The 21,719-nt window shown below is 46.6% G+C and overlaps 1 protein-coding gene across 1 annotated transcript in view; it reads right to left on the bottom strand.

The window, feature by feature from the left end:
* LOC144818333 (hippocampus abundant transcript-like protein 1) overlaps positions 1-21,719 on the bottom strand; it is a 365,697-nt gene that overhangs the window by 109,465 nt on the left and 234,513 nt on the right. The window contains exon 5 of the mRNA XM_078675662.1: positions 10,748-10,862. Coding sequence (XP_078531788.1) covers positions 10,748-10,862 — 115 coding nt within the window. The remainder of the gene's footprint in view (positions 1-10,747; positions 10,863-21,719) is intronic.

Genomic DNA, 21,719 nt, shown 5'->3' with positions numbered 1-21,719 from the left:
GGTGACTCAGATATTGTTGGCTAGTGGTAGGGGCGCCACGCCGCCTGCACCAGTTTCTCCCCAAACAGGTCCAGCGAATGATGGAGGCGGTGCCAAGACCGCGGAAGCAACGTTACCCAACAACAATGGTAAGGAGATTGCCCTGCCTCTGCTGGGCGAGGGAACATTGCCCTCTAGGGGAGAGTGCTTAGCACAGCATGTGTCACAAAGTGTGAAGGAAATGATATGGGGGGACAAGAATGGGAATATTTTTTCATTACTGATAGATAACAGGGAATGGGAATATGCAAAATCACAGAAGGATATGTTGTTGCCTAGTGAATGGAGAGCGAAGTTGTACAAATTTAGGGTGGAAGAAAACATCATCAACTGGGTGAGGGCTTTTGCAGTGTATGGCGCAGTAATGGGCGAACGCTTTAAGGGAATGCAACCAGCCATGAATTGCTATCAGAGTAGAATAACAATGTTCCATGAGAACCATGCAGGGGATGTGTGGAAGGAATATGATGTAGCTTTCAGGAAATCCAAAGAATTTGATAAGACTTTGTCATGGGACAAGGTGGATTCTATCTCATGGCACAATCAATTCGAGAAGGGTCAGGGAGCAAGCACTAGCGCTACTGCGAATAAAGGTTATTTCCCCAGGCCGCAACAGCCGTTCCAACAGCCCTTTCGATCAGCACCGGGTGGGGAGACGGCCCAAAAACAGAGAATCAATGGAGGGGCGAAGGGGGTATGTTGGGACTTCAACAGGCGGACATGCCACAGGGCACCAGGTACCTGTAAGTTCAGGCACGCGTGCAACGTATGTGGGCACCCTTCCCACCCAGAAACAACATGCCGAAATAAAAACAGTGGTTCAGGAAACAGGGGTAGGAAGAAACCTGAATAGTAAGATCCACCCAATAATAGCGAATTCACCCATTCAGTTGTCAGCTATGATCCCCTGGCTGAACAGGTACCCTAATCACACTTCTGCTAGGTTATTGCAAGAGGGTTTCACACATGGTTTCCGAATTCCTGCTGGGGGGTATGTCGGGACACCACAGTGCAGAAATCAGCTATCAGTTCTTGCCAATCCAACACTGGTGTCGACAAAAATAGGTAAAGAGGTGCGTTTAGGTAGGGTAGCGGGACCGTTTCATGTCATTCCCACGCAGAATTTTGTGTGCTCTCCTTTGGGGGTGGTGCCAAAGAAGGAGAAAGGGGAATTTAGGCTCATCCACAACTTGTCCGCACCTAGGGGTACATCATTGAATGATGCTATTGATGATGCAGTTTGCAGTGTGAAGTATGCGTCCTTCGATCAGGCAGCGGACATGCTGAGGAGTTTGGGCGCGGGAACACTGATGGCTAAATCAGACATTGAGTCAGCCTTTAGACTACTCCCGGTTCACCCAGAGGACCAGCACCTTCTAGGTTTCTCCTTCAAGGGGAAGTACTACATGGATAAGTGTATGCCCATGGGTTGTTCAATTTCATGTGCATATTTTGAACAGTTCAGCTCCTTTCTGGAATGGGCATTAAGACAGCGTACGGGTCACCAGTGGGTTATGCACTACCTGGATGATTTTCTTTTTCTGGGTCCGGCGGGTTCTCGGGAGTGTGCGTCAGCATTTCAGGAATTTTGCGTGCTCATGCGCTCTTTCGGGGTCCCGTTGGCGCAGGGGAAGACAGTTGGACCAGTAACATGCCTCGAATTTTTAGGCATTGAGCTGGATTCTGTAGAGGGTTGTTTTAGACTACCAGAGGAAAAGATCCAAAAATTCAAACAGACACTAGGACTGTGCTTGCAAGCGAAGAAAGTGAATTTAGGACTGTTGCAGCAGACAGTGGGGCAGTTACATTTTGCATTAAGAGTAATTCCCGTGGCACGCCCCTTTTCACGCTCAATTGCACAGGCCATGAGGGGTCTTCGTGAAAAACATCACCGGACACGGCTATCTGCTGAGGTGCGCCAGGACATGCGGATATGGATTGCATTCCTGGCGGATTTCAATGGCAGAGTGCTGTGGGGTGCACCCACGGTGTCCTCGGAGGACCTTGGTTTATGGACCGATGCGGCAGGCAGTGTTGGGTTTGGTGCCATTCTTGGCAAGAAGTGGGTGGCACAGAAGTGGCCCGCCTGGTGGGAGGAGAGCGGGCTGACGGTGAACATTGGTTTCCTCGAGCTCTTCCCAATCTGGGTGGCACTGAAAGTCTGGCCCGAGGAGTTGGCCAACAGATCGGTAATCTTCTGGTCAGACAATATGACAGTGGTTGAATGCATCAACCAGCAAGCTGCAAGGTGTCCATTCATTTTACGCCTGATCAAAGAGATTGTGCTGTGTTGCATGACAGGGAATGTACTTTTCAGAGCAAAACATGTCCCGGGGGTGTTAAACAATGCAGCTGATGCCCTTTCTCGCTTTAAGATGCAGGTGTTCAGGGATCACTTGCCGGAGGCGGAGACAACGCCGGCCCACTTCCCGGCGACTCTTTGGCAAATTGGTGCCCCCAACTACATGACCTCGTGGCAGCCAGCCTAGCACCCAAGACCAGGACGGCATACGAAGGGGCGTTCAGGTCTTACTGTCACTTTCTGGGACAGGGCTGGGAGAGTAGGTGGACTATGGAGGCTAGCTTCAATGGGTACTTAGGCAACTTACACAGGGAAGGGCGCACGGTGGCGACAGCCAACAGGCACAAGGCGGCTATCTCCTTTTTCGCACGTGCAAAAGGGGGTAGGGACCCTACGAACAGCTTCCAGGCCCAGAAGGCATTGAAAGGATGGCGGCGCATGCAGCCCCCCTCCACAGATTCTAGGAAACCTATAGGTTTTGAACGTCTATCAGCAGTTCTCCTCGCGCTACCGGACACATGTAGCTCCACGTCTGAGGTGGGCCTCTTTAAAGCAGCTTTCTCCTTAGCCTTTTATGGGGCATTCAGGGTGGGCGAATTGGTGGCGGCCAATAAAGGTGATAGGCTAGGCGGCCTTCAGCTGCGGGATATCAGCATAAAGGGCGACACGATGTGGATCATCATCAGGAAATCTAAAACTGATCAGGAAGCTAGGGGCCAAAGCCTGGCGTTACATCGTGCATGGAACAATCCCTGCTGCCCTGTGACACATGTTGAGGATTTGTTAAGACAGCGGGCGCAGGAGTGTGGGGGGTCACTGCTGATGCATGGGGATGGGACTCCTTTGACCAGATTCCAGTTCCAGAGGGTACTAGCCATGAGTATGGCAAGAGCTGGTTATAACCACAAAGAGTTTGGGACGCACTCCTTCCGGATAGGGGCAGCCACGGAAGCAACAGCCAGGGGTTTGACCACAACTAGTGTGCAAAGGATTGGGAGATGGTCCTCAAGCGCGTATAAACGCTATGTGCGGTTGCACATGTTGTGAGAGCTGCCGCCATATTCAGTATTTCTAATACCTGCTGTTTTTCTGGTTATTTACAGTTTCACGGGCCTGTGACGCAGGACGGAAACTACCCACGGATCATCAAGGCAACTTATCTACAGCATGGAGGAACCAGGAGGACAGACAGAAGAAAGGGGTTGTCTGGGTAGTGGGGCATTCATATGTCAAGCGTGCTAACCAAATTTTTCTTGCAGGATCAGGTAAACAGAGGGTGGAGAGTAGAGGGTGCACGGTCTCCTTCCATGGCAGGGGGGGGCTCCGCCTCAATCAGTTCAGGGACTATATGTCGGACTTACTAGCACGACATACTACACCTCCCTCGGCGGTGATCCTTCATTTAGGGGGGAATGATCTGGCAGGTCTGGGTAGAAGAGTCCTCCTGGAAGAGATTATATCAGCAGCGGGATGGCTAGCGAAGCGGTTACCAGGTAGTGTTGTAGTATGGTCACAACTGATACCAAGGTTGCAATGGAGAGGGGGAAACTCAGTCAGCGCGTTGAATAGCTCGTTAAAGAGGGTCAACAACAAGCTGGACAAGTTATTTAGGACTCCGGTCTTACAGACCATCCCTCATGGTTGCATCTGGGGGGAGCAATTTTACCTGCGGGACGGGGTTCACTTAACAGAGGAGGGGAATGCCCTTTTTATAAGAAATATCTTGGCATGGGTAGAAATGTTTGCAGGGAGAGTATGATCTTTCTAGAAAGGGGGTGTTCTGGGGGGGGGGGCCAGATAGTCGGTCAACTACCTGGCCTGTGGCGGTAAGGTCATTAATCGGTGAGCAGCATTTTAAGGTCCTTACGGGGGGGCGGACCCATTCACGAAAGGGGCCGCCCGCGGGAGGGGCCATTGGTCTCTCTCAGAACTTCAGGGGCAGGATATGATAGCCAGTAATTTAAAGGGTGCGGGGGAGGGAGTCTACGCTCTCCTCAGGCTGGTAGCCACCCCTCACAACACTATGACGTCACTAAGGTGCGCGAGTGTCTGGGCCCTCCTGTTATGGTTAAATGGAGTTCAGGGAGCGCACGTGGGTGTAACGTGCCCTGGGTTGCGCATGCGCATCTCCAACGTGAGAGCGCAGCTGTAAAAGGATCTGACACCGGTTGGCGACCTTGCCGTAGGACTTTATTAAAAATATTAGAATGCAGTTTAATTTTCAGGATGATTAGATTCGGTTAGGAAACACGCTGTACTAGCTATTTGTTAAGGTTAGCCCATCATACCTTGTCGAAACGGATGTCAATCTAATCTTCTGAAAAGTGTGCATTTTAATAATTGTCAGAAATGTTTATTTGATTAAAATTTTTGATTTGTTTTATATTTTAATAAATACGGCCAGGGGGGGGCCCTGTACCCCCTGACTTCCAAAGACCCCCATGTGTTGACTGGTTGAATTGGGTAATTCAGTCAGTGTTGTAAGGGGGGAGGTGGCCGGCAGTCCAAGACCATGATACAAGGGGGGGCCAATAGGCCCCCACGCAAGCATGGCGGGGCCCGGCCCCTCCCACACCCCGTCCCTTTCGGGCCGCTTGCCCCGCGCCCTCGCCCCGGAAGTAGTTGTGCGCTTCCGGGGCGAGGGGGCGGGGCCGCGGCGGCGAAAGGGTTAAAAGCCTGGGGAGCGCGGGAAGCGGCCTCTTTGTGCCCGCGCTCCCAGGCTCGCTCCTCGCCCCACCGTGGGGCCGTGTAATTTTCCCCACCCTCCATCCCTTGTTAGCAGTCCTTGGGGCCTGGCAAATGGTAAGTATCAGGTTGTCAATGTGCCGGACTATAGGTTTAGGGGGCTTGATCCAGTAGGCCTTGTATTTTCCGTTTACTGGAAGGTAGAACAGATGTAAATTGTTTGTGCAGTATCGTGAGATTTTAACTAATTCTTTCCTTAGGCCTTTTTCCGCTTACAGGAGTATGTGTATATGTATATGTTTTGTGCTTTGCTGTGTATTAACAATTTTCTCCTTAGGCCTTTTTTCCTTTTAGAATAGCAATGTCGTATTTATTATGTGTGTCTGGCGGTAAGGTCATTAATCGGTGAGCAGCATTTTAAGGTCCTTACGGGGGGGCGGACCCATTCACGAAAGGGGCCGCCCGCGGGAGGGGCCATTGGTCTCTCTCAGAACTTCAGGGGCAGGATATGATAGCCAGTAATTTAAAGGGTGCGGGGGAGGGAGTCTACGCTTTCCTCAGGCTGGTAGCCACCCCTCACAACACTATGACGTCACTAAGGTGCGCGAGTGTCTGGGCCCTCCTGTTATGGTTAAATGGAGTTCAGGGAGCGCACGTGGGTGTAACGTGCCCTGGGTTGCGCATGCGCATCTCCAACGTGAGAGCGCAGCTGTAAAAGGATCTGACACCGGTTGGCGACCTTGCCGTAGGACTTTATTAAAAATATTAGAATGCAGTTTAATTTTCAGGATGATTAGATTCGGTTAGGAAACACGCTGTACTAGCTATTTGTTAAGGTTAGCCCATCATACCTTGTCGAAACGGATGTCAATCTAATCTTCTGAAAAGTGTGCATTTTAATAATTGTCAGAAATGTTTATTTGATTAAAATTTTTGATTTGTTTTATATTTTAATAAATACGGCCAGGGGGGGGCCCTGTACCCCCTGACTTCCAAAGACCCCCATGTGTTGACTGGTTGAATTGGGTAATTCAGTCAGTGTTGTAAGGGGGGAGGTGGCCGGCAGTCCAAGACCATGCTTCTTTTTCCGGACAGTAGGGGAGCCGTGAGACCGGCGTTTTCCTTACTTGTAGCCGCTTGGCATGGTGATAGCCTCTGTCCCCCTGGAGGGTGCTCTCATTAAAGTTTACAGGCAAGATAGAGGCGCGCAACAGACTTCTCTGACGGCGCACAATACTCCATTTCAATCAGAGGAGTGTGACTGCACCAAGAGCTTTGCCCTGTGGCAGCTGGAGCAAGCCGTCATAGCTGGGGTCTGAATGGGATGCTGTATCAATCTACACACCAGGGCATGGAATCAGGCAGCATAAAAACAAGTAATTTCACTCTGACGCCTCAGCAGGGGTATGTATTGGGAACGCAGGAATCAGGATCTGCATATATCCCGGAGGAACAGCCAAGGTGCAAAAGCCCGAGAAATTAAAAGTGCGTATTGACCCAGGCCTCAGACTCATTTCTGGGTCCTCTACTCGCGGTACTTCAGCTCCACATTGCATCCTTATTCTGTCTGCACAAACATAATTCAAAATTAGTAGGGTGACAGTGCAACATACAGAGTTCGACTCGATGAAGAAGGAAACAGACTCTCCGTATCTTCCATTCGACAATTAATTCTGCGACGCAGTAGACGGGTCAATCCATCATGAACTCGAATTCCGTCGTGCTCTAAAAACCTTCCTATTCCGCCTGTAATTCTATGCCTTGAGAGATCTCTCTGTTACATCAATTAGCGCCGGGACACCCCGTTGGAGTAGCTGCGCGCTTTACAAAAGACACAATAATAATAATAATAATGCCGTTCCCTCTGCCATCGCTCCCCTGAAGTGCAAACTAATGCAGCTGGCCTACTGCTACTAAGTGTCACTTATCTTGATGGATCCTCCGCCAGGCCCACGAAATCCCTCGCAGCAGGCATGGATTCCCAGATAAAACAAATCTGGTGGGGGTCAAACTTAAGCATGTACAGGGTGTTGATATGGACAACACAGATCACCTAAAACTGGCATTCCTACCTCAATCGGTATGCCCCCTCAAGTACCCCATTGGTCAAAGATTCCTACCCCACTGGGTAGAGAGCAGTAGTAGGCTGAAGCCCAGTTGAACCCAGCAGGCACAATCCCAGTGGAGGACGACTCCCACATGGATAACTCCAACGAGAAATCGGCCAGAGGCCCAAGCCCACCTAAGCTGCAGCGTCGGGCTTTGGACACAAGGACACATAGCCTCCCCTTCAGATATGCTGGATCCAGAAGACCTAATGCACCCACTTTTCTTCAGAATGGTCACTGTCGGAGAAGGTCGTGACATATGTGGCAGGCAGGTTAAGGAGAACCCTTATAGTATTAATGCCCGCGTCTCTCACTCGACGACAAGGTAGCTCTGACCCCAGAAATAGATGCCAGAATGGTCCCTTTCTTAGGAAACTACATTTGAGAACACACGAAAGGCAGCAACCACTCATGGCTATCTAGCCAGGATAAACTGTTGGATATTACAGTCCCGCCCACAGAAATCCTGGGTATGGCTGAGGAGGGCAAACAGTCTGGTTCTCTCAGTTCTCCTGAAATCTCGTCCGGGTGGGCCATGGAGTCCCTGCCAGCCCAAGGGTTTCGCTGAATAGTCTACTTGTACAACATCCTCTGACTAGACCAATGCCCGAAGAAACTACAAGAACACCTCCAAACTACCATGCACCTCTTGAATAAATTACTTCCGACCACAGCAAAAGGAATGACCCTTCTGGGTTTTGGTCTAGATCTCCTGCAAACACCATGCTGAGCCTTCCGGCAGAGAAGATCACAAAGATCAGGCAGGAGATACGCAAGACTATCATAGAAACAGACCTCATTCAGGCTAACAGCTTGAGCGGAAGGACTCATTACTTCGTCCTGTCAGGAAACTTTCCAGGCCCACTCCAGTACAGGGCTCTTCAGCGCATGAAAGCTCACCACTTATGCAGGGGTGCGACGTAATCTGAAAAAGTTCCATTGACAGAGGATGCAAAGAAAGAGCGGAGATGGTGGCTCATGCACAAGAAAGTGTGGAAAGGGAGCAGAGTCTTCGGTTCCAACCCTAACATAGGTTATAGAATCGGACAGCAGAAGTGGCAGGGGCACCTGTTCCTGCGAGTTATCCACAGGAGAGAAATGGTCTGCTGAAGGACAATAGTAATATAACTCTCCTGAACTCCTAGCAGGCTCATTTGCAGTGATTTGCTGGAGCAAAAAGAGAGAGCAGTGCTGAATGTTACAGAAGATTGGCAATTTGTCAGTGGTGCGGTATATATCAACCACCTCAGCGAGACACAATCAGAAGCCCTTTCAGAGATGGCCAAAAGCTTGCGGCACTTCTGCCAAGACAACATCATCTTGGTCACTACGGAACACCTTCCCGGTATGACCCACAAAGTGGAGGTTGGAATTCCAGACACTTCCAGGACATGAGCCTGTGGAAATTGAATCTGACAATCTTCCATGTCGTACAGAAAAGCTGGGGCCCGTTCTCTGTGGCTCTATTTGAATCAATGTTGGATTACCAACTGGAGAGTTTCTTCAGCTAGAGAGCAGACCTCCATGAAGAGGCGCCTGGACTGGAGTCTCGAGAGTCTTTACCCAGTTCTCAATGATCATGAGGCAATCAGGTAAGGAGATTGGTTGTGGAATTAGTAGTGAGTGATAACACCAAATTGAATGTCTCAAGTCTGGTATCCACTTCTGATGGAAGTTTCTTCGAATCTCTATTCCTTCTCCCCCGTAATTCCTGATCTCCTTCTGTACCCCCAAGTGAACCCACATCACCTACTGTTGAGTGGACAACTATATCTCATGGCGTGGAGGATTACAAAGAACGATGGAATGTACCGGGTCTTTAAAAGTAAGCTTACTAGCTCTTCTCAAAGGCATGGGAAGACAGGACAACTAAGAGATATTAGGTCTGCCTAGTCGAAATGGCTGGGATGGTGTCTCCAGCGGAACAGAGATCCCTTGGGATTGAACGCTGTTCAGATCCTGAATTTTTCATCCATAGCATCAAAGGGCTTGGCTAAGAGATCTGTTAACACCTTTCGGTGGACCATTTAGACAGGACACCCTCCGATTGAGGGGTCTCTGGTAGGGAACATCCGCTAATAAGTAAACCGATGAAGGGCACACACCTGTCCCGTCCTCCTTTAACAAGGTACTCAGTCCTTTGGGACATGAAAGACATTCTTAATCTCTCCTGGTCATGGAAAAACAATAAATATAATTTTCAGAAAGAACTTTCAGGTAAGTTCCCATGCTCATATCCTGCAGGAGAGTATACGATGCCAAGCACTGAATATTACAGGTAGAGTGCTCATTCCGGATAGGGTTACATTCCATGTGTCTAGATGTACAGAGCGTATTCAAGGCGGATTTATAATCCCACATTTAATTAGCATCCCAAACTATGTGTGGTGAGATGCATTAAAGCATATGAAGATATGACTGAGAAGCTTCGGACCCTTGGAGAATGCCACCCCCTCATTACACGCATTTTATGCGGTTTCATCCCCTACTAGTTTACAGTTTATTTTTATTTTGCATAGTTATTTAAAACCATTGCAATAAAATCTTCCACAATTCTTAAAACATCCCCTACTATAGCAAGATGGGTTTGATGGGTAATGCAAGAGGCTCGCATTGACATTTCCTTGTTAGGAGCACATTACTCTAAATGCGCCATGGCCTCAAAAGCTTTTACTCGACGAGCTCAATTGGGGGACATTCTGAACGCTGCAGACTGGTCCTAGGTTCTACCTTTAAAACTTCTACTTCAAGCTGGAAGTAGACCTGGTTTTTCTAGTGGTCTGTAAGCTTTGAACAACCATCATCTTCATCTCCGGTCTTGTCTGATATAGAATGCAAACTTTTCTAGCTTTTGTTACAGAAAGTTTCAATTCTATTAAGGACTTCGAGGCGAGGACTATCCCGCCTAGAGATCAACTGATCAAGGCCCACCTAAACTTTTGGTGGACAGGAAGTGAACCCGCAACACAAGTATGGACAGTAAGTAAACTTCGATATTGGTATGATCAATGATGATGATGATGTGTATTTGCAAGATTTAATATCAATTATCACAGGAGGAAATTGTAAACTGTTCTAATGGTTATTGTACTATAGGAAAATGTATTCTCACTTAAGATGTTCTCTATTTTTTTTATAGGAAGTGAGTTGTCCAAACAGGAATAACATGCAGGAAGGACTTGATCTTTGTCGCACATAGAAAGTGGGGGCATGCCTATTGTTGGACTCATAATATTCCCACTGGTTGATGGTTTTCTTCTTCCTCCTCTTATATTTGATGGGAAAGTATTTTCTGTTGATGTTGAACAAGGCTGCTTTGATAATAAAGTGAAGAAAGAAAGCATAATCCTCACCTCTGAGTCCTTAATAGAATTGAAACTTTCCGTTACAAAAGCCAGGAAATTGTGCATTTTCCTCCTGAGCACCTCACCTTTAAGCGAGCAACCTCTTTAGATAATAGCATAATTCTGCTTTAATTGTACTCCTTTAGACATACAACTCTTCATATGAGCGCTCCACAATTTATCAAACCTGTTTCATGGAAAGTGCAACTGTTCTTCAAGTCATTTTATTGCCAACATTTGAAGAATACTGCTTGCTATAAAATCCTTACCAGTCCATACGCAGTGCTCCGCTCATGCTCTTGTGTAATGTCAGCTACATATGCGAATATTACAGAGAATGTTACGGAAAATATCCCAGAAACAGAAATCATTGCGAAATACCACCTGAAAAGCAAAAATCCGACATTAAGTACCAAATAGTTATTTGCTACTACTGAAATAAAAAACTACAAGGCATACTTGGAAATGCTTTCAAATACTGTTTTACAGATAAGATTAAGGCAACTCTGGTGATTAGAGTCATGCCACTAAACCTCAGGGCTGAATGTAGGGCTGCACTTTTGACTGAGTTCAGACTGATAATGGAAAAGAAAGTGAAAGTGGGAATGCAAGTGAAGTAAGCCCTTCAAATACATTAAAATGTTTAACAATTAATACCCCAATACTTTGGTCAATCATCACCAGCAAATGAGGTTCAATTTGATGATGGTCCTTTAACGATGATTAATGGCTCAAACAATTGTTACAAACCACTGTCATCCACTCTAAATTACGGATATGAATTTTGACATGGGATACATCTCCACACTGTTGATGTACAATTTAGATAGGGCCCAGGAGCAACTGTTTGAATGATTGGAGAAAAAAGTCCAAATCGTGTGTCCTGTTTTTATTTGATGCTCCAAGCCATACCAAATCTGGGTCAGTATCACAACAAATATTAAGTGATTGTATTAGCAAAGCAGAATCAAGCAAACTAAAATATGATAATGAAAATCAAATAACAGGTCCAAGCAACATTGGCAAATTGCTGCTGTCAATCTTCTTCATTAGAGTCATTCTAACATCCATTGTGACAGCACAGGGGTAGCAGTCATCCAAGATGGAGGAGCAGATTAGGGGATCTGGGGAATACTGCCAAATCAGTTGCTAACTTCAGTAAGGGTGACTATGGCATTAGTCCAGCACTACTCGAGATTGAAGAATGAGTAAAAGCAGAAGAAACAGAGGAAGGCCAACAAAGTCACTGACAATCGAGTTGTGGAAACATTAGCTCTTCGCAATTCAATTATTCAAACTCAGCCTACTGAGCAGTGTTTAAGTCAGGAGGCTCTGACTTCAATTCCAAGACTTACCCCATGCTTAATCTGGCAATACATATATGATTAGGTGAAAAAAAACTACCTTCATGTATTGAAAATAATTTATCTGCTGTGTTTGATAGCACTTAGAATAGCAAGGGGATTACAGCCAAATGAGCAAACATCTTTCACAATTATTTATTTATTTAATTTTAGAAGTTTTCTATAGCGCTGTCTAGACCCAAAGGTATCAGAGTGCTTTACAGTAGGAGCATAGTATACAATCAACAGAAACATGACAAGTGAGCGATGTACAATAAACAAATGAAATAGTATAGAGCGGCATAATTGTCATGTAGAGCTTCTTTGATTTCAAGGTTCTTAGGGATCACATAGCTCTATGCTTGCTGTCTGTCCCGTGTTGTCCACATCCAAGGGAACGGGTAAGGAGTAGGGATTTGAGTTGACTTTTGAATTCCATAAAGGAATTGGTGCGGAGGGATGGAATTTCAAATTTTGGGGGCGTTTCCAGTGACAGAGCAGTCCGCTGTTCTTTTCTTTCTAGTTTTAGGTGGGAAGAGTAGGAGGGAGTTAGAGCTTCTCAGATTTCTGGCTTGACCTGCCTTTTTGAGTTTTTTTGCCAGGTATTCGGGTTTGCCTGTATGGAGGCTTTGTGGGTTAGGCAGGCCGTTCTGAAGTTACTTCGCATTTCTACTGGAAGCCATTTGAGTTCTTTAAGTGCAGGGGAGATGTGATCAGATTTTTTGATGCCGGTGATCATTCTGGCTGCCGAATGGAATGTTGTTTTGATCGGTTCCAGATGCGCTTTAGGAATTCCTGTTCGGACTGCGTTCCCATAGTCCAGTCTTGACAGTACCAGAGATTGTGTGGCCAGTTTGAGATCCTTTGTTGGAATATAGGGTTTGATTTTGTTCAGAAGTCTCAGGTTAAGGAATGCACTTTTGGCCGAGTTCCTAATGTGTTTCATCATGTTCAGTTTTGGGACTAAGGTGATGCCTAGAGATTTGACATTGTCTGCTAGAGTAAGATTCCCTTTGAGCGCATCGATAGCCTTTAACCATTCAGCGATTTGTGGGTTATCCTCCTTGTTCGAGATGAGGACTCAGAGTCCACTTAGTAATTGTAAGCATATTAATAGTCAAAGAAGTAGCAGATGAAGTAGAAAATGTACTACGTTTTACAAAGGTTAATATTAAAAGAGAGGACTACAGAGGATAATTCTTAACAAATAAGATAAATAAAACGCTCAACAGATAGGGAACCGGGTGACACAAACTATGGAGCTTGCACAGGCAGCATTCCAATTTGCAATCGAATCAGAAACTGAAACTAATGGGCCTACCTTAGGCAGTTACATACGCTTAACAATAGTAGAGGCCTTGACCAAGTAACAACTGAAAAAGCAAGCAGCCGGAATGATCAAATATACTCTTTTGTAAGATAATGTGGTAAACAGATTGAGTGGTCCATCTGTTTTCATACAAATGACAAACCTACAGCAGTAAGGTAGTTTTTACAAGAGTGAACACTATTGATACCAAATATGAACTAAGGAGGCAGACAAACGCCCCTGCAAGGATGTGTAGGAAGTTGGCTCCGTGTATACTATACCGAAGTGAGGTATAGTGTGCACGGAGTCCAGTGGAATCCCAAAGGTAAAGTTAGCACCTCACTCTCTATTTGTGGTAGTGTGGTCGAGCAGTAAGGCAGTATCAGAGGACAGTGTTAAGCATTTGTGTATACATTCAGTCAGCAAATGAATTTACACACTCAAAGACTGAACTTCAGGCAATTGTTTGTGAATAAAAATATTCTTTTAATTATTTTATTTTCTAGAACCAAGCAAGCCTGGCACAGGTTAGCTATCATTACTTTACAGTAGTAATGCAGTTTGTAAACAGTTTGAATTGTAATGGTATATGCACTTTGTTTTGACTTACAGTATTGGTGCAGAGAAATGCAATGCTTTGTAAATACAGTACATACACCTGAATGGGCTTTTCAGTAAAATATCAGATAAGTTACTTTTTCAATTACTTTACTTACTCAGTGTAGTACACCTGGATACTACACTGGGATATTTCCTGTAAACATGTAAGTAAAAGCGTTTTTGTTAAACAGTACAATTTTAAAGACTTTCACACTCCAAACTTTTCCAAGAAAAACAGTCAATGTTATCCTATGGGGGAAAGTAGCGTTATCATTTTTTTTTAAATTATTTATTTATATAACATTTTTATTGGAATTTTATGAGTGGTACAAACAGCTGTATAATATCGATTGCGGAGGTCTGGTTTACTCTTAGGCGAGTGATAGAAGAGGGAAAGGACAAAAAGCAGACCAGTGGGAAAAAAAGAGGAAGTAGAGGAAAAAAGAGAAGACGGATAGTATGGCCCCGTATATAGAGTGCTGCAGATTCAGACTATCCATCACACATACAAAGCACAACCCAACAGGCGATGGAGGAGCGGTCCAACCAACGCTGCAGCTTCCTTGGCTTGGGTACTGGTAAGCCTTCTAGACTGGCCTTTCATGGGGGTGTGTGTGGGGTGGGGGTAAGGAACCTGTCCAGGGACTCCCACATCCCTCTGGTAGAGGCTTTCCACGGGGAGTACTGCAGTTCAAGACTGTCCGCGCCTCTCAGGTAGGTAATCCAGTTTAGCCAGGTTTGAAAGGTTGCTTTGCTCGAGTCTTTCCAGTTATTCAGGACTGTTTTGACCGCCGCTGTCAGCAGGAAGTCCATAAGTTCCTTGTTGTGTTCCGAGGCCAGGTCTGATCTTATGCCCGCTGTGACAATGGCGATAAAGTCTCTGTTCACCTTGCGCTTAAAGATCTCGTCTATAAAGTCAAACACCCTTCCCCAGAAGATCTTGAGTGTAGGGTAGTGGAAGATTAAGTGTGCTAAGTACCCTTTGTGTGTGTTGCAGTTCCAGCGAAGGTTGGCCTCTCTAAAGGCCCAGTGTGTGTAGGCGGTCCGGGGTCCAGTATGCCTTATAAAGGAGCCAAAACTTGGTTTGTGCTAAGACTGGGGTGATCTTATTTTGTGTGGCTGAGGAACAGACCTCCCCCCACTCAAGCTCGCTTAGCTGGACGCTTAGCTGTTTGCCCCAGTACTCGGTTAGTCTGGCGTTGGGTTTGGTGTAATTTGGGCGCAGTAGTTTATATATGCGTGATACTTGGTTACCTAGTTTGTTGATGCTCGCCACGTATTGGAAGATCGTGGGTAGTGAGTTGTGTAGTTTGGCCTTCGATAGGGCTGCCTTGACGTTTTGAAATCTGTATAGGTCTATGTCCTCAAGTTAGTAGCTACTTTTCTGGTCAAAGAACGTGAAGGGGTCTGGACCATTGCCTAATTGGTGCGGAAAGGAGGTGTCCTTCTCTATCCAGGTTTCAAAGTTGAGGCTCTTTGCCCTATATTTGATTCTACTGTTAGTCCACAGCAACTCAAATGTGGAACCCCTTATTCAGGTCTACATTTTTTTGTCTACTTTTTGCAAAGCTTTCTTGGTGTTTTTGAAGATCTGTTTGGACGCGGTGGGGTAGGTGTTTGTTGTGAGCAGAGAGGCGATGTCTGTTGTTAAGTATGGCTATCTCTACCTGAAGCCAAACTGGGGAGTATCCCTGCGGAGGGGACACTCACTGTGTTCCCTGTTTTGCCAGGAAAGCGAGTTGGTAGGTATGGAAGTCTGCCAGATTTAGCTCCACCTTGTGTTTTAGGAAGTCTCAGCTTCTTGATGCTGATCCTAGCTCTCTTGTCCTGACATATGAATTTTTAGGTCATATTATCGATTTTCCGGTGGAAATCGTCTGTTAGAAGGAGGGAGAGCATACTTGATAGAAAGTTGACCATTGGGGTGATCATTTTTATAGTTTCTATTCTCCCCCACCACGCGATAAATTTAGGGCTCAATGTCTCTAAGAGCTTTTTAACCTTTTCTAGCAGTGCTTTTTTCGTTGTGGCGGAGGGAATTGTATAGGTCCATTCCGAACAGTATACCAAGGTATTTGATGTTGCCTTTCTGCCAGGTCAAGCCGGAGTCCCCCAGCGTATCTCGAGTACAGTGTATGTTTAAAGGCTTACATTCCGATTTATCATTATTTAGCTTGTAGTCTGATAGGGTGGAGTACTGAGCAATTGTGCCCATGAAGGCCTTTATCGACTTTTTTTGGCTGTTCGGTTACTATTAGGATGTCGTCTGCGTAAGCAGCTAGTTTTACCACTGTGTCCTTGATTCGTACCCCTTCTATGTCTTTGTTTATTTTTATCCCTTGAATAAGGGGTTCCAGGGCCAAAAGAAACAATCAGGGCGATAGTGGGCAGCCTTGTCTGGTCCCCTGCTTTAGCTTGAAAGAGCCTGATAGTGAGCCGTTGATCACAATGCTTGCTGAGGGTGATTGGTAGAGGGCCATAGTCATCTTTATGAAGGCCTCCCCAAGGTTGAAAGCCCACATGCACTCCTCCAGAAAATCTCACAAGACTTTGTCGAAAGCTTTCTCTGCGTCTAGGGCAATTGCCACTGCTGGCTCTGCTTTAGTGGAGGTTTGCTTTAGGATGTGGCAGAAAAGGCACGTGTTGTCACTAGCCAGGCGGTTGCGCATGAAACCAACTTGGGTGTTACTAACTAGTTTGGGGAGGAGAGAATTTAACCTAACCGCCAGGATCTTGGCATAGATTTTAAAATCCACATTAATTAGGGAAATGGGTCTGTAATTTTTGGGAAGTGTATGGTCCTTTCCCTCTTTGGGGATGACTATAATGTTTGCCTCCGCCATTGAGGGGAGGACTGTCCCTGTCTTCGCTGTTTGGTTAAAAACCCTCTTCATAGTCGGTGTAAGTTGTTTCTGGAATGACTTGTAAAAGTCCGCCGAGTAGCCATCCGGGCCGGGGGCCTTATTCCGATGAAGGGAAAAGATGGCTCTCTTAATTTCGGGGTCAGTGATGTTCTGTCCTAGCGTTGCTGCCTCTGTGGGCCGAGTTTGGGGAGATTTAAGCTGGCTAGGTATCTGGTGCATTCTTCCTAATTAAAACTTTGGCCCGAGTTGTGTAAGTAAGCATAGAACTCTTGGAAAGTGTTAAGTATGTATTTGCGACTCGTGTGTGTTTTGTTCCTAGCGTCTATTATTGACGCAATCGTTCCCAGATTGCATTTGTGCTTCAGGTACGAAGCGAGTAGTTTCCCTGCTTTGTTGGCCTCACACAGACTGCAGGCTTTAAATTTGTTGAACCAAAGCCCCGCCCTTTCACTCAGGATTTTATTGTACTCATATTTATGTTTTGTGAGAGAGTTAAGAGTTCCATTCTTTGGGTCTTGTGTGTGTTCTAGTTTTTTTATCTCCGCTTCTAGCTGGTCTGTACGTATGTTCGTCTTACTTATTCTCGCCTTGATACCTATTAATTTGCCCCTGATTGTTGCCTTCAAGGCCTCCCATAGGGTCCTTGTGCTGATCTCCGGGGTGTTGTTGTAGTTTATGTATTCTTCTATGGCCGTCTCTATTTCCTTTCTGTGCCCTGGGTTTAAGATGGTTTCCTTGTTGAAGCGTCACCTTCTAGGGGGGTCTTCGTTGTGGTGTCCGCTTAGTTTTAGGCTAATGGCCGAGTGGTCTGAAACTAGTCCAGGGGCTATTTCTGAATGGTCTATTAGGTATGAGTAGGACCCTGATATCAAGATATAGTCAATTCTGGTGAAGGAGTTGTGTGGGCAGGAGTAGAAGGTATAGTCCCTTGTGTCCGGGTGTTGCAATCTCCATGCATCTTTGAGGTTGAACCTGTTGCAAATGTTTTGGAGTGTTGTGTGTGATCGGGTGCTATGGTACGGGCTCGTTGACTGCCTGTCCAGGGTGTGGTCTAGTGGGATGCTCAGGTCTTCTGCTACGATTATGAGCTCGTCATGAGGGAGCTTGTCTAGCACCTCCGCTATAGACTCCCAGAATGTTGGATTGTCTGTGTTGGGGCCATATATATTCGCTATGTGGAACCTTTCTTCTCCCCCTTGACATGTTAGTGATTAAGAGTCTGCCCTCTTTGTCCAGGGAGTGTGATTATATCCTGATCTTAAAATTTTTGACACTAAGGTGGCCACCCTAGGTTCTGCTTGACCGCTGGTGAGCAGGCTGTGTCAGCTATCCAGTTGGCTCTGATAAGCTTTAAGTCCTCTGCGTCTAGTTTGGTTTCCTGTATTAGGACTATGTCACTTTTTGTTCTTTCCAGGTATTGTAATATCTTCCTATGTTTGATGTGGTGGTTCAGGCCTTTGACGTTTAGGGAGACTAAGCGGAGACCAGTGGTCAGAGTGAGTGTCTTAGTACCCGTCATTATTTGGTAACCTTAGCGTTATTCTTCCGGATGAGTTTCCCTTGTCCCCGGGCTCATGTGTGTTGCTGTGTTCGGGGTGACCTGCTAGTGAGTCCTGGTTTGCAGTGTAGTCTGAAGTGTGTCTAGAAAGGATAGAAAAAGAGCAAGATAATAGGAACATTCTGGAGAGCCCTCCTCCCTGACCCCCTCTCCCCCCCCCTCCCTGACACCCCACTCCCATCTCCCCTCATTTGTTTGTAGGAGTGCGACAACAAGATCGCCGTTCCGCCTCCCAGAGACATGGTCATATATTTTAACCACTCTCGAGAAGATCCAAAGGTTCAAAATGGCCAAATGTTCCTTCAATCGGAAGATTGTTCCATTGCGACTTGTGCTCGATATTCCAGTTGTATCGGGCCTTCTGTTACCCAGCCTTGCTGGTCTTAGTGAGGTAGGTGTGTTGTTACTATGAGGTACATGGTATCTGCGAGGTAGTATGTAAAGATCTTGCATGGTTCATTGGCCGCTGTTTCCGTTGTCCTCCCCGTTTGATGGATCCGGAGAAGGGCCTCTCTTTGTCGAGGCTTGTTGAGAGACATCCATGTTCTGGGCCTTTGGGCCGTTCAGATATCGTGTCCGCTCCTTTGGCTCCGTGAAGAAGTTATTTCTGCCCCTGTCCGTTATTTTGAATATTGCTGGGCCTACGAAGGAGAATTGCATGTTGTTGTCTTTGAGCCTTTGACGGATGGCCGGGAAGCCTTTCCTGTTGTCCACCGTGGGTTTGGAATAGTCCTGGGGGAGGATGATTTTATGGCCTTTCCAGGTTATCTGGTGTTTTTTCCTAGCATAGTTGAAAATGTCCTCCGTATGCTGAGATCTCAGTGGTTTGCTTATGATGGGACGGGCGATGTTGGACGTCAGGTTCTTGAAGGGCGGGACTCTGAAAGCCTTCTCAATTTCAAATTGGCAGTGGAATTTTAAGTTGGTTATCTTAGGGATTAGGTCCTCTAGGAAGGCTGCGAATGATTCTGCAGTCTCCTTGGCACCCTCCGGGATCCCCAAGATGCGGATATTCCCCCTACGGCTCTTGTCCTCTATCTCAGCTGCCTGCCTTAGTAGGCCACCTTTAGCTTCCTTTATCATCATCACCTCTCAGCCAGCTTTGTTTGAGCTATCTTCCACATCGCTGATCCTCTGCTCTGCCGTGGTCAGCCTGATGTTTACCGCGTTTAGGTCCGCTCTTACCGCCGCAAATTCGAGTTGTATTGTGTCCGTGGTGACTTTCGTGGTCTTTGCCAGGTCATGCACTTCTGCCAGTTTCTTTAGTATCATTTCGAGCGTGCTGCTTATGTCTTGCTTGTGCTTGATCTGCGAGTCCGCTGGACCTGGTTCACTCTTGCTCTTTTTCTGTTGCTGCTGTTGAAGCCGCATTTCCTTTTCTGACATTATGGTGCGTCTTGCGGGCTAACTGGGCCTGGTGTGAGCAGCTCTGGTGAGCTCTTGCTATGTTGAGTCGGTGCCTGTAGTGAGACTTGGGCATGCTTGTGTGGTCGCGTAGGATGGAGGCTACAGTTAGCTTCAGTTAGTTTCGCGAACTGTGTTGGACCGTTCTTCTTCTTCTATACCCTATGTGGCTCAAGGGCTGTGGAGGGGTCGGGTGATCCCTTTGGAGGCCTGAAAGACGTCCGCCCTTACGTCTGTGCTAAACCGCCTGGTTCCCTCCTCACCTTCATCGTTCTGCAGCGGCGGAGTGAGACCGGTTTGGAGTGGCACCCCTCACGTTTGTCCTGGTGCCCTCCCTTTTCGCTCTGCTCTGCTCTCTCCCCCCAGAACCGTCAAAGCTGGTGTTCGCGCTCTCTCCTCGATGCGCTGGGGTGCCCTTTGAGCTTTTGTATAGTGTTACCTCGTTCGGTGTCCCTTGTCTCTTGTGGACTATACCTTGGGCCTCCGTTTGTTTCCCCCTTGGTCTCAGCCCCCACCCTTAGGACATGGATCTTTTGCTTCCGTTTGCACGGGACGACCTGAGACTTGTGCTATCTAGTTTGTTCTCTCCCTCTCTCTCCCTCTCTCTCCCCCTCTCTCTCCCTCTCTCTCCCTCTCTCTCCCTCTCTCTCCCTCTCTCTCCCTCTCTCTCCCTACCCCCTCCCTCCGCTCCCCCCCCCCCCAACAAGCTCTTCCATACGTTTGCGGATGATACGCAACTATTTCAAAATCTCTTCCCCGGAAAATATAATCTCACTCAACACTTCCCTAACATCTACTCAAAACTGGTTAACTGGGAACCATCTCTTGCTCAACACCTCCAAAACGGAATTCCTGCTCATCTCCCCTCCGAATCACATCCCCAAGCTAGACCTGTGGCTGAGTCACCTCACTGCCTTCAACTGCACTCCTCTCATCGTAGACTCCGCCAAATCGCTCGGAGTCACCATGGACAAGTACCTGAATAGGAAAAATCATATCAGTAAGGTATGTAAGAGAGCAAACCACTTGATGAGGACTCTCCGAACTATCAAACCTTTCCTTCCACAAAATGATTTCAAGCAGGTGGTCAAAGCGATTGTCTTGCCAAGGCTAGACTACAGCAGCGCTACCCTCTGGGGCCTTCTCAAATACACCCTGACTCCACTAAGGGCATTACTGAACACAGCAGCTAGACTGGTTACAGGCACGAAACGAAATGAGCACATATCCCCTGTCCTAACATCTCTTAAATGTTTGCCCTATGAAGCACAAATTCAGCTAAAGATTGCTGATCTGGAGCACAAAGTCCTTCACTTCAATACTACCAGGTACCTTGTGCACAAACTTGAGCTTTCATGTGGTGTAAGAGCCTTAAGAAGCGCCAATACTCTCTCTTGAAACCACTCATCCGTTGCAAAAAGAGAACTTGTCACAGAGCCTTCTCCGGCGCTGCCCCAAAGATATTGAACTCTATTCCACCGGAAGTACTCAGAATCTCCTCAACGACGGCGTTCAAATTGGAAGCTAAAAGATTCCTTATGAATAAATTCTTACCCTAATTGGGCTAGGATCATCTGCTCGAAGACATGGTTTCCTACTTCCATTGTACCTTCATTTGTTACTGCTCCTCTTAACCGCATACTGTGACCCCCTTCATTGCCCGCTTATACCGGTTTAATGTATTACCCTCCAGGGTTCAATTGTCCTGGAATCTGCAAACAATGCTGTTTTTTTTTTCACTCCTCCTGGATGCCAATTATGCATTTAAGTCCTTCCTTCCATCCTAATGTGAAGCGCTCTGATATCCTTTGGGATCTTGTTCGCGCTATATAAAACTTTATAAATAAATACCCAGCCAACAGCTCCTGGAGCTTTTGTTTGATGGGCTGGTACCCCATGGCTATGTTTTTTTTTTTGCATAGGGACCTTACCTCCTTGAAAGACATGTGAAGGTAAAGGGTGAGGTCAAGCTCCTCACCCATGTCCTCTATGACATTGTGGTTATTTTCACTAACTGCTGTGTTCTTGTTTTGAGACATTATTAAATAAAACTTCTAACCCCTCTAACACTGCCTACAGTGAATTTTTATTTTTCCAAAATTCTACTGGGACTTAACCAAGGCTATAGCAAGACTTTTAGTAATTTTGCAAAAATGCCAATTT

This window comes from Lissotriton helveticus, chromosome 2_1, assembly GCF_964261635.1.
Source record: "Lissotriton helveticus chromosome 2_1, aLisHel1.1, whole genome shotgun sequence".
Taxonomy (NCBI): Eukaryota; Metazoa; Chordata; class Amphibia; order Caudata; family Salamandridae; genus Lissotriton; species Lissotriton helveticus.
This window is presented reverse-complemented; position numbering and strand designations above follow the sequence as displayed.